The 15,171-nt window shown below is 50.2% G+C and overlaps 1 protein-coding gene across 1 annotated transcript; it reads right to left on the bottom strand.

The window, feature by feature from the left end:
• Positions 1 to 12,136: 12,136 nt before the first annotated feature.
• On the bottom strand, positions 12,137 to 12,916 carry LOC119426034 (proline-rich protein 2-like). The gene is made up of 2 exons (XM_037693595.1): positions 12,408 to 12,916; positions 12,137 to 12,290 (listed from the first exon to the last, which is right to left on the bottom strand). The coding sequence occupies exons 1-2, from the start codon at positions 12,914 to 12,916 to the stop codon at positions 12,137 to 12,139; spliced, it is 663 nt and encodes a 220-aa protein (XP_037549523.1).
• Between the last annotated feature and the right edge of the window lie 2,255 nt (positions 12,917 to 15,171).

Genomic DNA, 15,171 nt, shown 5'->3' with positions numbered 1-15,171 from the left:
GCCAGGGGAGTTGCTGCTGCTGACGACGGAGAGGCCAGGGGAGTTGCAGCAGATGACGGAGAGGCCTGTGGCTCTGCAGCAGACGACGGAGAGGCCTGTGGTTCTGCAGCAGACGACGGAGAGGCCTGTGGCTCTGCAGCAGACGACGGAGAGGCCTGTGGCTCTGCAGCAGACGACGGAGAGGCCTGTGGCTCTGCAGCAGACGACATGGAGGACCATGGAGGCGAATCCTCAGTGGTAGTGGAGAGCGCCGACCCCTCTGGAGACTTGGAGAGCGCCGACCCCTCTGGAGAATTGGAGAGCGCCGACCCCTCTGGAGACTTGGAGAGCGCCGACCCCTCTGGAGACTTGGAGAGATGAGGAGCATCTGTCGGGACCCCCTCGGAACTGGAGAGATGAGGAGCGTCTGTCGGGACCCCCTCGGAATAGGAGAGATGAGGAGCGTCTGCCGGGACCCCCTCGGAATAGGAGAGATGAGGAGCGTCTGCCGGGACCCCCTCGGAATAGGAGAGATGAGGACCCACCTCAGGGATGGCTGCGTGCAGCATGGAGTCCACCTCACGGATGGCTGCGTGCAGCGTGGAGTCCACCTCAGGGATGGCTGAAACAGGAATCTTTAGAGTCTCTAACTCAGATAATAAAAAATCATATTCAGGGAGCAAAGAAAGACCAGGGATAGAAAGTAAAAAATCCTCCATCTGGGACAATACGAAATCAAAGGAGGACGGGTTTCTTTTAGCGGAATTAAATAGTTCAAGAATGGTCTGATTAACATGAAAAACATCTTCAGGGGAAAATGAATGAAAAAAGGGAATGTCTGTATGAGTGGGTGTGGTGATGGGTGCCGCCCCCACCGGAAACCTGGAAGGTGAGGCGACGGAACCCGCCCCTGTATCGTCAACCGGACCGGACTCACCGAACCGAACAGGCGTGGACCGGAGCTCCCACGGGACGCTGGATCTCGCCCCCACCGGAAACCTGGGAGGTGAGGCGGCGGATCCCGCTCCCACAAAAACACTGGAACCAGCTCTAAAGTTCTGCTCGGCCGACGAGACCGGGCCGGTCGCCGCAGACTGCCTCCGGAACCGTCTTCTGCCACTACGGTGGCGGTGGGATGGTGGAAGGACAGGGACGGAGTGGAGCTCGTCCATGATGGCACGAGGAGGGAAAAAGAAAAAAGGTGAGTGTTTCCGAGTGAGAACCCTGCCCGCTGGGTTCTTGTTCTGGTCGCGTCGTACTGTTAGGATTTGTGGTCAGGAGCGAACCCAGAGTGCAGAACAGGGACTCAACTCGGCCGAAATACAAAAATAGGATTTTAATGATAAATGAAAGTACAAAATAACAAGCTGACGGGGCAGCAAAACTTACATAAGCATAGGAAGGAGGCACGGGGAACTCAGGAGACACGAGAGACATGGGGAACTCCAGGAACCAGGAAGACTCGGGGGAAGACTCAGGAGACCCAACGAAGAGACGACGCGATGAAGAACAAGACAGAACAGACGGCTTAAATACAGGGACAAGACGAGACGTGATAACAAACAGCTGGGACGAGACACAGGTGGCACTAATAGAACTAATGAGGGAGCACGAGGGAAACAGACACAAACCGGGCCACAGAAAAGTACCATCCTTACATATATAGCGCCTTTCTATCTTATTTCAAGATACTCAAACCGCTTTACGCTACAATCTGTGTCCTCATTTACCCATTCCTACAACACTCTACTAGATCTCTACAAAGCTAATTGAATAAATCTTTCTAATGAGACTAATCAGTGCTTTAGATCACATTCATACACTGATGGGACACACATCAGAGGCTATGAGGGGTTCAGTGTCTTGCCCAGGGACACTTGAGCATGGGCCTGCTGGTGGATTCGAACCCTCAACTCTCGCATTGGAGGACAACTGCTCTAACCACTCAGACACAGCCGCCCCAAAAATAAACCACATCCCACTTTTAAAGAAAATTGAGGATGATCTTGCTAGATGAAAATCTCTACCCTTGTCTCTCATGGGAAGGATTGCTTCAATAAAAATGATGGTTTTGCCTAGAATAAACTATCTATTCTCAATGATCCCAAATAAACCATCATCTGACTGGTTTAGATCCCTGTACTCCTCCATCTCTAAATTTCTCTGGAAAGATAAACCCCCACATTTTAAACTAAAAACACTACAGAAGACCAAAGATAAAGGAGGACAAGAGCCACCCAATTTCTATTATTACTTTCTAGCCAACAGGCTAGAATACATTTCAAGATGGATAAAACACACACCCCTTGATGAACCCTGGCTAGACGTAGAACAGACACTTTGCAATAATATAATGATTTTGGACCTTCCATTCATTAGCTCAAACATAAAACAACAGGAATGCTTTAAAAGCATCAATATCAACTTCTCTCTGACAGCTTGGTGGGAGTTTCTTAAAATGACACTAATTCCATGCAGACGTACACCCATCTGGAACAACCCTGACATCCTACAATAGAATAATATGATAAACTTCCCTTCCCAGGTTGGAGGTGTAAATAAATTGAATATTTGGAACATATATATGAGGAGGTAGACTATATCCCATTTAACATTAATAACACAATATAGGATTGATAAGAATACATTTTTAGAATATCAACAAATTAAATCTATAACAAAAAATAAATTTTACCTTAATAACACTAGAATTGAAATACCAACAGGTGTATTAGAATTAGGGATCATTTTTTACTTCCGATCCGATCCCGATACCTAGAACTGAGTATCGGCCGATACCGATCCAGTTCCGATATCATGCTCATCATTGATTTTATATGAGGCTGTAATAATCTCCTCTCAAGTACAATTTGTACAAATATATGCATGCATGTCCAAAAAGGCAACTTGAGGCAAGTTTTGTTGGATAAGTTTTAAAGTTAGAATTAAGTTCTGCTAACACAAAACATGTTTCTTTTTATTCCTAGCTTTAAAGTGGATATTAAAGTGATTAATTTAAGTGATTGTTTAAAGTTGTTTTATATTTTATAAGGGGCAGATATAAGAATTTTTTCTTCTTTCTGCAATCTTTTCATTCAATGTTTTCTTTTTGATAATTTAAAAAAAAAGTTTCATTTAAATGAATGAATAAATGAATTAAATTAAATGTTAAATGGATTCAAACATCTGCTAAGTTCATGGCATAAACCAACCGACATGTTCCTGTTTTTAGTATTTTACATCACTTTATAATGTAGCTGTTTATGTTTTTAATATATATAATTTTCAAATCATGTTTTTTATGATTGTCTACTGCTGTACTGATAAATATCTCCTGGAGGGTAAACTATATCTTGACTGAGAGTATCAAGCTGAGAAATCCTTTATTCTATTTCGTATAAGCTTCACCCTTTAAGGCTGTCGCTTGGTGGGTTTATCCCATTATGCATAGCATTGCACTGAAAACATTTAGTCCACGCCCACCTGCTGTGTGGGCCCTACCCGGTCCGTATAAATTACGTTAAGAGCGGGAAATCGGCTCCCATTTTTTCTTCAGCGAGCTAATAGCACTGTCAGAAGAACAAAGAAGGAAAATTGTGTAGATGACCAACCTTTGTTAAGGATGCTTGGCCCGGCAGTTGTCCTCCGGTCGTCCGGTGAGTTCTCCTCCCTGAGGAGAAGCTGACGAGCAGTCTTATTTCAAGGTAAGCGCCGAGGAATATTTCTCAGTGACAGGTCACTACACGCTGGACGACGCCATCTTGTAATTTTCCTCTTATCGCCGACCCTCGGAGCGAATCGGATGGTTCCTCCGGGACAGGCGCGCTCAGCTGCAGCCCCCACTGCTCATTCCCTCCTGGAGAGCGTAGTGTCGGTGGAGGGGGGCTGAGTGAATGCTCACCCCATCCCACCTCGTTTCGCATCGGTGATCACACCGCTCCCGGCCGACGGCGCCCTCAGGGGTTGCCCGGCGTAACCCAAGAGGCGGCTGACATGAAGGGACCCCTTTTCTACGTCCCACGCCTTTCCCGCCAGTTCGGATGATCCGGCGGGAAGGTTGTTTACTGGGTTCCATTACGGCTCACCGTCTTGATCCATATGGCCTCGTGTTCCAACAGGACGTCCTACGGGCTAGGCCACAGACGGTGCTTTCCTGGTAGATTGGGGGAGCCGGTCTCCACAGTCCACACCCATCACCAGAGTGGAGGGGTTCACCGAGCGGGGCTATCCCTCGGTACCCCCCCTTGAGCCAAGCTTCACGGAAGCTTTCGGAGCGAAGCTGTCCAGGTTGGAGCAGCGTCCTGTCCCTCCTGGGAAACAGCGACCAGACGGTGACCACGCTCTCCAATCGAGCCCATCAATGTGCTTTTCAGGCAGCCGCAGCTAACAACAATGTGGCGCTGCTAGCATATAGCATGTCCAAGAGGCTGGAGGCCGCAGACCTGCCTGAGGAGACCAAGAACTCCCTCTGTAAGGCAGCCGACGCCATCCTCAATATGTGTGCCTCTTCTACGGTTTGCCTGTCCAGGATTGCAGCGTGGATGACGATGATTCAACGATCCACTTGGCTTCGTCACTCCCCCTCGCTGCCGGAGAAACTGTACAAAGACCTGATGGAGAGCCCCATCATGGCGGACGCGCTGTTCGGGAGCAACTTCAAAGCCATGCTGGTGAACTCGAAGCAGTCGGAAGAGGTGTCAGAGGCTGTGCGCCACCTCATCAAGCCGCGCGGCTCATCCCGCCCCCCGGCCCGCTGGAGAGACCGTCGTGAGCAGAGGCAGAAGCAACGACGTTCCACGGCCGCGGCGTCGTCGTCTCGCTCAGCTCCACCACCAGCCCTGCCCGTCAGAGACCAGCCCTCTTCATCCCAGCAACCAGCAGTTCAGCGTTTCCCCAGAGATCGCCTGCAGACGGCGCTTTGGGCAAACAAATCGCAGAGCTCACGGGGGAGAAGTTTTAAAAAAATGACGGTCTGCTGAGGGTGTGTGTAAAAGTGACACGAAAGTTGAAATAAATCATCTTTCAATGATCAAGTGTCTGTTTCTAGCCAGTCTGTAAGCTCGGATGAACTCACAGCGGCTGTGCACACATCCTCCACACATAACGAGCCGGTGTCCTTAAATAAAGTTTTTTTTAAACTCACAGTCGCTCCAAGACATGACGAGATGCTCACGCGACACGATGGTAAGCGAAATAACTCGTTGTCAGCCCGAGCTGCACGATCCTCACCCAAGCGGTGTCAAAGGCGCACCCGTGCAATGCAAACAGCCTTCATCCAAACGGCGCTGCGTTGATGATGGCGCACACACAGCTCCCCGGCGCTCACTGGCTCACATCGGTATAAATGTGGGACCACAGGCCGGGTCCGGTGAAGGTCCTCGTTCTCAGCAAGAGCAACACACGCTTCACAGAAGCAAACGCGTGCGGCCGCGACGCGGGCAGCCTTCACCCACCGCGTCTCAGCGCTCGGCCGCTCACGGCAGCTTAAGCATGAGACAGCTGAACGAACCCGGTGACGAGTCTCGCCTCCAGCAAGAGCGGTGCGCGTCCCTCCAGCGAGAGCTGCGCACATCCCTCCAGAGAAAATGTGTGCTCCCGCGGGGCTCGCAGCCTTCACTCCAACAGCATGGCGTAGATGAAGTCACGCTCTCCGCCTCTCAACGTTCGCACAGCGACGTCGAACGCGCAGCCCCACGGCGTCATCAGCTGTCACACGCTTCGCCTCAGCACACACCGGCCCATCTGTACTCTAAGGTTGGTCCGCGGTCCAAACGCAGCGCACGGGCGCGTTCAGAGCCTTTCGAGGAAGCCTCGCCTTGGGTCACGCAGAAAACATTCCCGCGACACATGACGGCGGTCGAGGCGGCGGACTGGATGACATCCGTACAAAACATGATGCATCACTTAAACGCACGTCCACTCCACGAACGTTACGCGGAGTGGCTAAAATCATGCTCGTCGGACAGATGGATGGACAGGGGGTTATGCAAAGGTTACACGTTACAGTTTGCAACCCGACCCCCTCCGTTCGGAGGAGTTTTAGAGACGGTCCTGTCATCACCAGACCAAATCTCATCCCTAAATGCAGAAGTCCAAGAGCTTCTGATAAAAGAAGTAATCCCCAGGGTTCCCAACGGAGAGGAAAACACAGGGTTTTACTCACGTTATTTCCTGGTTCCCAAACGGACCGGAGGGATGAGACCGATTTTGGATCTGTCAGCTTTCAACAAGGCGATCATGGGCAGACCGTTTCACATGTTGACAACCAGACAGCTGTTGGACAACATCCAGAGAAACGACTGGTTTGTTTTCCGTCGACCTAAAAGGTGCTTATTGTCACATACCGATCATCCCAAAACACAGAAAATTCCTGCGTTTCTCCTTTCAGGGGATGAAGTATCAGTACAACAGGCTGCCGTTCAGGTATTCCCTCGCGCCTCGTACGTTCTCAAAGTGTGTGGAGACGGCCCTGCATCCGTTACACAGAGCCGGGATGAGAGTTTTGTTTTACCTGGACGACCTGCTGCTGCTGTCACGCTCCAGACAGGAAGCAGTGATGCAGGCTCAGGTGTTGACATCACACCTGTTAAATCTGGGCTTCGCCATAAATTGGAAGATAAGCTCGATTTTCCCGGCCCAGACAATTGTTTATCTGGGAGTGGAGTTAAATTCAACCACCATGAAGGCTCCTTTATCACAAACGAGAATCGACACTTTAAAAGACCAGCTCCGCCACGTAAGACCTGGCAGAGTGGTAACAGCTGTCTCCGTCATGAAGCTGTTAGAAATTATGTTATCAGCTCACACAGTGGTCCCGCTGGGTTTATTACACATGAGACGCCTCCAGAGGTGGTTTGCGCGTCTGCGTGTGGACCCAGTAAAACAAAAGAGATGGATGATCACTGTTCCTCCCTCCGTGAGTGCAGACCTCCGACACTGGGGAAACACCCTGGTTCTGTCAGAGAGAGCCCCCGTCAGCAGACACACGTCACACGTGTCAGTCTTCACGGACGCGTCGCTGTCAGGCTGGGGGGGGACATGCCTATCTCAAGCAGTAGGGGCGCTGTGGCCCCATCACACATCAGCCCACATAAATGTTTTGGAGTGTCGCACGGTGCTGAACGTGATTCAACACTTTGCTCCCGTGCTACAGAATCAACATGTGTTGAATCACACAGATAACAAGGTGACTGCTGCGTATATAAACCAGCAGGGGGTATGCGCTCAGCCCAGATGTTACACATTGCGCGAAAGCTACTGTGTTGGGCTCACCAAAATCTGCTCTCCATCAGAGCAGTTTACATACCCGATGTTCTGAACAAAGTGGCAGATGTGATGTCCAGGGGAGGCCCACGTCACGGGGACTGGACTCTCCATCTAGACCTGATGACTCAGACGTGGCAGAAATTTGGCAAAACAGCTGTGGACCTGTTTGCGACACGAGAGAACGCTCAGTGTCAACTATGTTTTTCCCTGAGCCCGCGAGACGAACCACCGCTGGGGGTGGATGTGTTTGCCCACAGCCCATGGCCCAAAACGCTTCTGTACGCGTTTCCTCCACCTCCTCTGATTTTACGGTTCCTGAACCGAGTTCAGGAGGAGGAATTGACAGCTCTCCAGGTGGCCCCTGAGCGCGTGAACGCACCATGGTTCCCAGTCCTGCAACGTCTACTGTCGGGGGCACCCGTGGAAACTGCCGTCGAGGGAGGATGCTCTCCTCCAGGCAGGAGGAGCGATCAGGAGTTACCCAGAAATAGGCCAGCACCTGTGGGTCTGGCCGCTGAGCGTTTCCGCTTAGAGAGGATGGGTCTCCCACAGGATGTAGTGTACATATTCACGTGCTGCATCTACCACAGCGCTGTACGCATCAAAGTGGACAGTTTTTCAGCGCTGGTGTACAGAGAAAGGTGTAGAGGCCACCTCATGTCCATTAGGCAGCATGCTGTCTTTTCTACACAGCTGATGGACAGGAAGTTGGCTTTCAGCACGATTAAAACGTACGCTGCAGGCATCTCTTCCTGCCACGAAGGGTTCGGAAACAGAACAGCTTTTAATCACCCGCTGATGAAGCGTTTTCTAAAGGCGTACAGAGACGCAGTCCTGTTTCACGCCCACTTGTTCCACAGTGGGATTTAACGTTGGTCCTTCGAGCCCTGATCAAGCTCCATTTGAGCCTATGGATCAGGTTCCACTTAAATTCTTGTCTCTTAAAACAGCCCTGCTGCTGGCTTTAACATCCGCTAAGAGGGTGAGTGATTTATCTGCCCTCGCTGTCACTCCGTCATGTCTTAGAATTCAGGCTGACGGTAGCTCAGCTGATTTAAGACCAAACCCAGCTTTTATGCCTAAAAACATCACAAGCTCTTTTAAATGAAGAGCGATATCGTTGGAGGGGTTTTTCCCTCCCCCCCACAGATCAGAAGAAGAAGCATCTTTCCATCTTCTCTGTCCGGTGCGGGCGTTGATGTGTTTCACAGCTGCAATACGCCAAACGCAACATTTGTTTGTGCATTATAGAGATGCACCTGCAGGTCGCCCGTTATCCACCCAGCGCTTGTCACACTGGTTGTGTGAGGCCTCTTTCTGAAGCCTACAGAGCATCAGTTTTAGAGCCTCCTGTCAACCTCAGGGCGCACTCGACCAGGGGTATCGCATCTTCGACTGCCTTGCATATGGTATGACAATGCAGGACATTTGCACTGCGGCCGCGTGGTCAACACCCTGCTCATTCATTCGCTCTTATCTACGTGACGGCCGTTCCATGACACATTCTGTCCTTAGTGCTCTAACAGAATGAATATTGTTGTTTTCATGAAACTCTGTTTAAGCTCACATCTGTCTGCATGCTTCATAGTGTGAGATGTGTTATCAGTCACAAGTTGTGTCTGTTATTTTGGTTCTATTGTCACTAATCAGTTCATGACTATTGTTACCAATCAGTTCATTTGATTAATAATCAGTTCATTTGTTATTATTAATCTGTCTATACTGTTCAGCCATGAATGCATAGTTACACAACATGCGTCTGTGCATGGCTCACATAATTACGCAATGCGTAATTACGCACATGGGGAGCTGAGTGACAAGACGTTTTTTGGGCAAGCTTCTGCTTCATACGGTGTTCGAATGGACCCAGTGAGGCGAGGACAACATCTGCTTCGCCCTTAACCCACCAAGCGACAGCCTTAAAGGGCGAAGCTTATATGAAATAGAATGTTGGTTACGTACTATAACCCCAGATTCTATGAGTATAAGCGTAGCCCTTTAAGCGTCGGGCCTCACTGGCTCCTAAATGGCTGAAGAAAAAGCTATTTTGGGAGCCGATTTCCCGCTGTTAACGTAATTTATACGGACTGGGTAGGGCCCACACAGCAGGTGGGCGTGGACTAAATTTTTTCAGTGCAATGCTACGCATAACGGGATAAACCCACCAAGCGACAGCCTTAAAGGGCTACGCTTATACTCATAGAATCTGGGGTTACAGTACGTAACCAACGTTTTCTAAAACTGATAGTGTTTGGTCATTAATTATGATGAAGTTTAGCAACTTCTCGGTAAACATTTGAGCTCCGTGGTTTCAGCGACGTCTACTTCTTGTTCAATCCAAGCAAGCAGCCTGATTTGGGGCAGCCGTGCTCAGTCTGTCCCTCCTTGGAGACGGGCAGACTGAGCAGGGCAGATTGGACGCGGCTGGCCGGTGTCGAGTCGCCTCTTTCGGTTTGACCAAAGAGTAGTGCCCCGCTGAAGCCACGGAGCTCGAATGTCCATCGTAAAACTAACTTTAACGTGGTTTAATGTGGCGCTATGGCTCTGTAGACATTGCACAATGCTGTCTTGTGGTGTTTTTAGTATAAAATACTTCCACACAGCGGACATGTTTAGATGAAAAGGTTGTTAGCTGTTAGCCACAGTGCTGCTAACTCAGTCCTCATGTTGTAGCTGGCTGCAAACTATGAACTGGATTTCCTGAATGTGAGGCGGGTCTTATTACTCTGGGTTCATGAGACACGCCGCCGTTCAGGAAATCCATTCCATAGTTTGAAGCCAACATGCATCATGGATCGGAAATATCAGCAGGTGGATCGGAAAATCCGATACGTAAATTTTGCTGGTATCGGAGGCCGATACCGATACTGGATCGGATCTGCCCCATCCCTAATTAGAATTCCTAAATCTTAACCCTCCCAAATTACTAAGGTTTACCGGACACTCATTAAAATAGATTAATCGAGAAGGAGTTCTCTGCAGGCCAAAAGTGGGCGTTTCTGGCAAATAGGCGTTTGTGTGTGTGTGTGGGGGGGGACACTGATTGGCTAGCTGTATTTGCTGCTCTTCAGTTAAGTTATGTCAACTCTTTTTTTTAAACTGAAGGTTTCTAAGAAACAGCGTTATATCTGCTGTCAAACACAAGAAGATTCTCTTTAGTTCTTGGGTTGTAGGCTGCACCTGACACCGGTTGCCTTGAGTGTGTTCTGGGTACAATGAAATATGAAGCATCTGAAGCAAAACCTGCTCCCATTTGTCAAAAAGTCTGGTCTCAAATAAATATCATGTCCTGTAACGAGATAATGGCCCAAAACAAACGCTAAAAACTAAATTTTCTCTTTAGAAGTGCTCTTCTATGAGATCTGATCTATGAAAGGAGCTGAAACATGGAGTAGGATTGATCCTTAAAAATGTGAGACAGCTGAGGAAGTTAACTTGCTCCAGTTGCAGAAATCTTACAGAAACTGACAATCACTCATCTGCAGTGACTGCAGGTTGAACAAGAAAATGTGAAGTTAAAGGAAACATCCTTTGTCCCAAGGCCAGTATCATTAATATTTTGGTTACTTTATTTTTCTTTCTTTATGAATCGATTGTAACCATTTTCACATTTTTCAACAACCAAAATGGATTTTGTTTTTTTAATGTTATGGCTAGGTATTAAAAAAAAAAAACATTTAGCCCTCCCCACTACCCAGTTATATTGCTCTTATTTTGAAATGTAACCAGAAGTTCTGTGTTAAGAGAGGCGTAAAAAGAAGTTATGGAGACGCCACCAATGTTGAACCTGAGACGCTGCTAATGTTGAACCGGTTAACAACATATCGGCCAATAACGCCTTGTTTTTAGACATTTTTTTGTTCAGCCTTTTTTTCTATCGTCCAATCAGATGTGGCCGACCAGACATGCCCATTTTTCTATCGTCCAATCAGATGTGACCCGCTAGACAAGTTTATTTTCCTATAGTCCAATCAGATATGACCCCCCCCCCCCCGGATACGCCTTGTCCAATCAGATGTGGCCCCCCAGATACGCCTTTCGAAATTGCCTGCATTGATACCTACTTGGATTAATCAATATCCCTTCCCACTGTAAAATGGGAGGCAATGGATCATTAGCACACTGATGGCTGTTTACTATTCACAGGGGGTTGAGTGATACTAGCAATAACAGCAGTGTAAGAGGGGGACAGTTGAACCCGGAGGCCGCTGTTATTGCTAGTATCACTCAACCCCCTGTGAATAGTAAACAGTCATCAGTGTGCTAATGACCCATTGTTAGGCTGATGGTCCTTCTTGACCATGTGAGCAGCTGGTTTTGGTTGTCAGCAGCAAACTGGTTGATCCACTCTGAGAAGGTGCTATTTAAGAGACTGAGCTGAATACAGCACCTCAGACTGAGGAAGTCTCTCGGATGAGACGAAACGTTTCTATATTTTTTTGCTTTTCTGAATGTCCAGAGGACCAGACTGAACTTTTTGGGGGTTTTCTACCTGGATTATTGAGCATGCATCAGGACAATACAAAATCCTTCGTATTACACAGGTCAACGGATGTTCAGGATGGGTTTTGCATCATCTAATGTTTGCTCACAGTGTACAGACAATATTCCTGACAATTACATTCACGCATTTTGGTTCTGTCCACGTGTTCAGAGATTTTGGTGCCAGATATGTGAAGACTTATCAAAGTGTCTTGAGATGTAATATTCCACTCTCTCCATCAGTTTGCTTATTGGGCCACTTAGATGATGTCACCTTGGAGGCAAAGTCAATTCACGATTTTTACTGCTTTATGTATAGCAAAAAAAAATAATAAAAAACTATACTCATGAATTGGAAAAATAAAAATACTTAGTATTAAACAGTATACTGTAAAGACCTTTTGTTGGATTACATCAGTCTTGAGACAGCCTGCACCTCCATATCAGACCAATCTCTCTGGGCTTCTTTGATGAGCTCCAACACATAGTGGAGGTGGGTAAACTCCTTTGATTTCGTCCCGTGGGGCATCGTTGTTGACTGGGGGGGGGGGGGGGTATCGGTGCTGGGGGCACGCAGGGGTCGTGGGCCCGAGGAAATGGCGCTCACCTGGGGAGGTGGCTTTGGTGGTTCTGGGTGTTAACCTCTGCTGGCTGCATGCAGGCTTCTGGGCGGTCTGTACCGTGGGCGCAGGTTACTGGCCTGGTGGCCTGGCTGCTCCTGGGTGGGTTTGGGGTGAGTGCGGGTTCGGGGTTCTGGGGGAGTGTCGCTCCTGGGGCGGGGTCCCGGCTTGGCCAGGGGATCTTGGGTCTTGGCGGGTATGTTGTCGGGGTCTTGGGCCGGTGCATGCTGGCCTGGGGTTCCTTGGTGCGCTGGTGGGCTTTGGGTCCTCTGCCATGGGGGGGGGGGGGGGGGGGATACTGTTGGGGGGAGGGGGGATGGGCCATGGGAGGGGACAGGTGGATTGAGCCTGGCTGTGGCTGCGGTCTGGTGCTTGGTTGGGGGTCTGGGCTGTGGGGCGTGTATTGGGGGCTCTTGCTTGGGTGGCTCTGCACTGCTGGCCCGGGGGTGTCTGGGCGTGTTAGGCATGTGCCCTCCCTTGCATGGAGTACTCTCACTCTCATTGTGGGTGTTGCTGTGGTGGACTGGTCGGTCCCTTTGTGGGGGTTGGGGTGTGCTCTCGGTTGTCATGGTGTGCTATCTGCGGCTGTTCAGGCACTCCTGGCTGATTATCGCTGCTGGAGTTTGGTGACTTCTTTGGTCGGGGGGCTGGGTGTTGAGCTGGGGATCGGGTTGGGGGGTCTGGATGATCTTGGGGTGGGGAAGGGAGGATTGGGTCACTGGCCCGGGTTCTGGTCGGACCTTGGGGCTATGTACTGGTCTGTGGCCTGGGTCCATGGTGGTGCGGCTGCCTCCTGCTCCTGGATGGATGAACTGGAGCCTCCCTCCCCTTGTGGATGTCTGAGAATGGGGGTGCCTATTGGGGTCAGTGGGGGAGCTGGCCCCCTGGGAGGGCATTGTCACCTCAGATGTTCCTCCCCATCACGACATCTTCCTCTGCCCACTCCATCACACCACCACTCAAGCAGGGCCTTGATGCACTACTGAGCTGCGGGGAAGATCCTCCATCTCCATGGTTTGTGGAGACCTGGGCCCCAATTTTATTAAACAACCTAGACACTCGCATATAACATTCTCACGACATATGTGTATATAGGGTCTGGAGTGGGCACAAGGTGGCATATAGGTGGTGGGATGTGTAATTATTCTCACCTCTGGGACCTGTGCACACTCTCATATGTAGCATGTAGATATTTAGGGTTCTGGGCAAGGGTTGGGAAGGTGAATGGGCACTGCCTGCTCTCTGGGGAGGGGGTGGGTCTGTGCCAGTCCCCGCCTCATCCCCCCCCCTCATTTTAAATGCACTATATAACAACATGCATCAACATCTTATTTGAGTGGGAGGAGGGAGGAGTTGGGTCTTCCTGTTTTCCTTAAACCCTCGTTCTCCGTTTGACATTTGGGGTTGGGGGCAGGGAGGGCGGTAGGCTGCCTGGTTGGGGTCTGGGCTGTGGGTGGGTGTTGGACCTTGGGGGGCGATTGGGGGTGGGGCCGGTGCTCTGGTTCTCCCTGGGTTGTTTGGATCTTTTGATCAGGGTTCTTGGTTGCGATGGCCGACCCTTTGGTTTGGGTGGCTGCCGGGTTCTGGCGGGGGTTCGGCTGTGGTTGTGCGTTTGTGGTCGTTGGTGGTGCATGGTGGCGGTAGGGGGCGTGGCTTCACTTTGGCGGGGTGCTGGCTGGTCGGCCTGATGTGACATTCGCGGTGGGGGGTGTTGTGTGTGTGGGGGCGCATGGGTGGTGTGCCTCTGTGGGCCTGTGGTGTGGGGTTGTAGGGATGCATTGGTGCACTAGGCTGGCTTTCCTCAGTTGCTGCTCCCTGCTGCTCTGGCCCCCGGCCTGGGGCCAACTTGCTGTTGCTGTCGGGTGGGTGGGGCACATGGACGGCGTGACAAAGGCTCTGTCGGGCTGTCTCTGTGTGCCTGTTTATGTCTCAGGTTGGGTTTTAGGTGGTCCCACCTCTTGGATCAGTTTTGACCCCCCATTTGGTGTGTCGTGCTCCCCTCCGGTGGTGCCCCCCCCTACCGCCGGTGCATTGGCAGCTCTCAGCAGCTGGGGCTGGGTGGTGGGGTGTGTGCGGGCCCACCCTGGTGGCTTCCTGCCGGGGCCTGAGTGCCCTGGCTCTGTCGGGCCTCTGTTGGGGGGTGGTATGACCTCGGGAATCGGGGCGCGGTGTCCATGGCTGGATCCACTCTGGAGTGGCGGGTTGCTGGCGGGGCCTGTGGACTCATCGCTACAGCATCCTGGGATTTCTGCATTGTAGTTACTGGGGATCGCCTGGGGCTTCCCTTTGCTTCTCTCTCTGGGGGGTGCAGGTGTCCCTGTTGGGGGACTCCCAGAGTTCCGGGCTTGGGGGCCGCTGTGTGTCTGTGGTTTCGGTCTTCCCTGTGTTACCATCGTGTCCTGTGGGGACGGGTCTGTGGGTCCCCACATCCACTATTGAACATTTTTATGGAGAAACCTTATAGTGACAAGCATGCTCACACAGGTGTTTAGATTCAGGTGTTTATCAGATACACATTCAGTTGGGTTGTGGTGGCCAATACATAAATCTTGTATTACCATGTACTGTATAAAATACTTTCTAATTATGTCATAAGTATCATTATATATGTTGTTTGTTGTTGTGGTTTCTCGGTTTTGTCTTGTTTTTTTTTTTTCTTTCCGCAGGTCTAGAGGCAGACTTCAATGATGTTGTGTTCTCTTTATCCCTCTCTCTCTCCTCTATTCCCATCTCCTTCTTTACCTTTTAACCCTTCTCTCACTTTTCTGCTTTATCTTCTTTGTTTTTCATTCCCATGTCCATTACATCTGAAACAAACCCAAAG

This window comes from Nematolebias whitei, chromosome 19, assembly GCF_014905685.2.
Source record: "Nematolebias whitei isolate Nwh7 chromosome 19, NemWhi1, whole genome shotgun sequence".
NCBI lineage: Eukaryota > Metazoa > Chordata > Actinopteri > Cyprinodontiformes > Rivulidae > Nematolebias > Nematolebias whitei.
The sequence above is the reverse complement of the archived record's forward strand: the minus strand, read 5'-3'. Positions and strand labels throughout refer to the sequence as shown.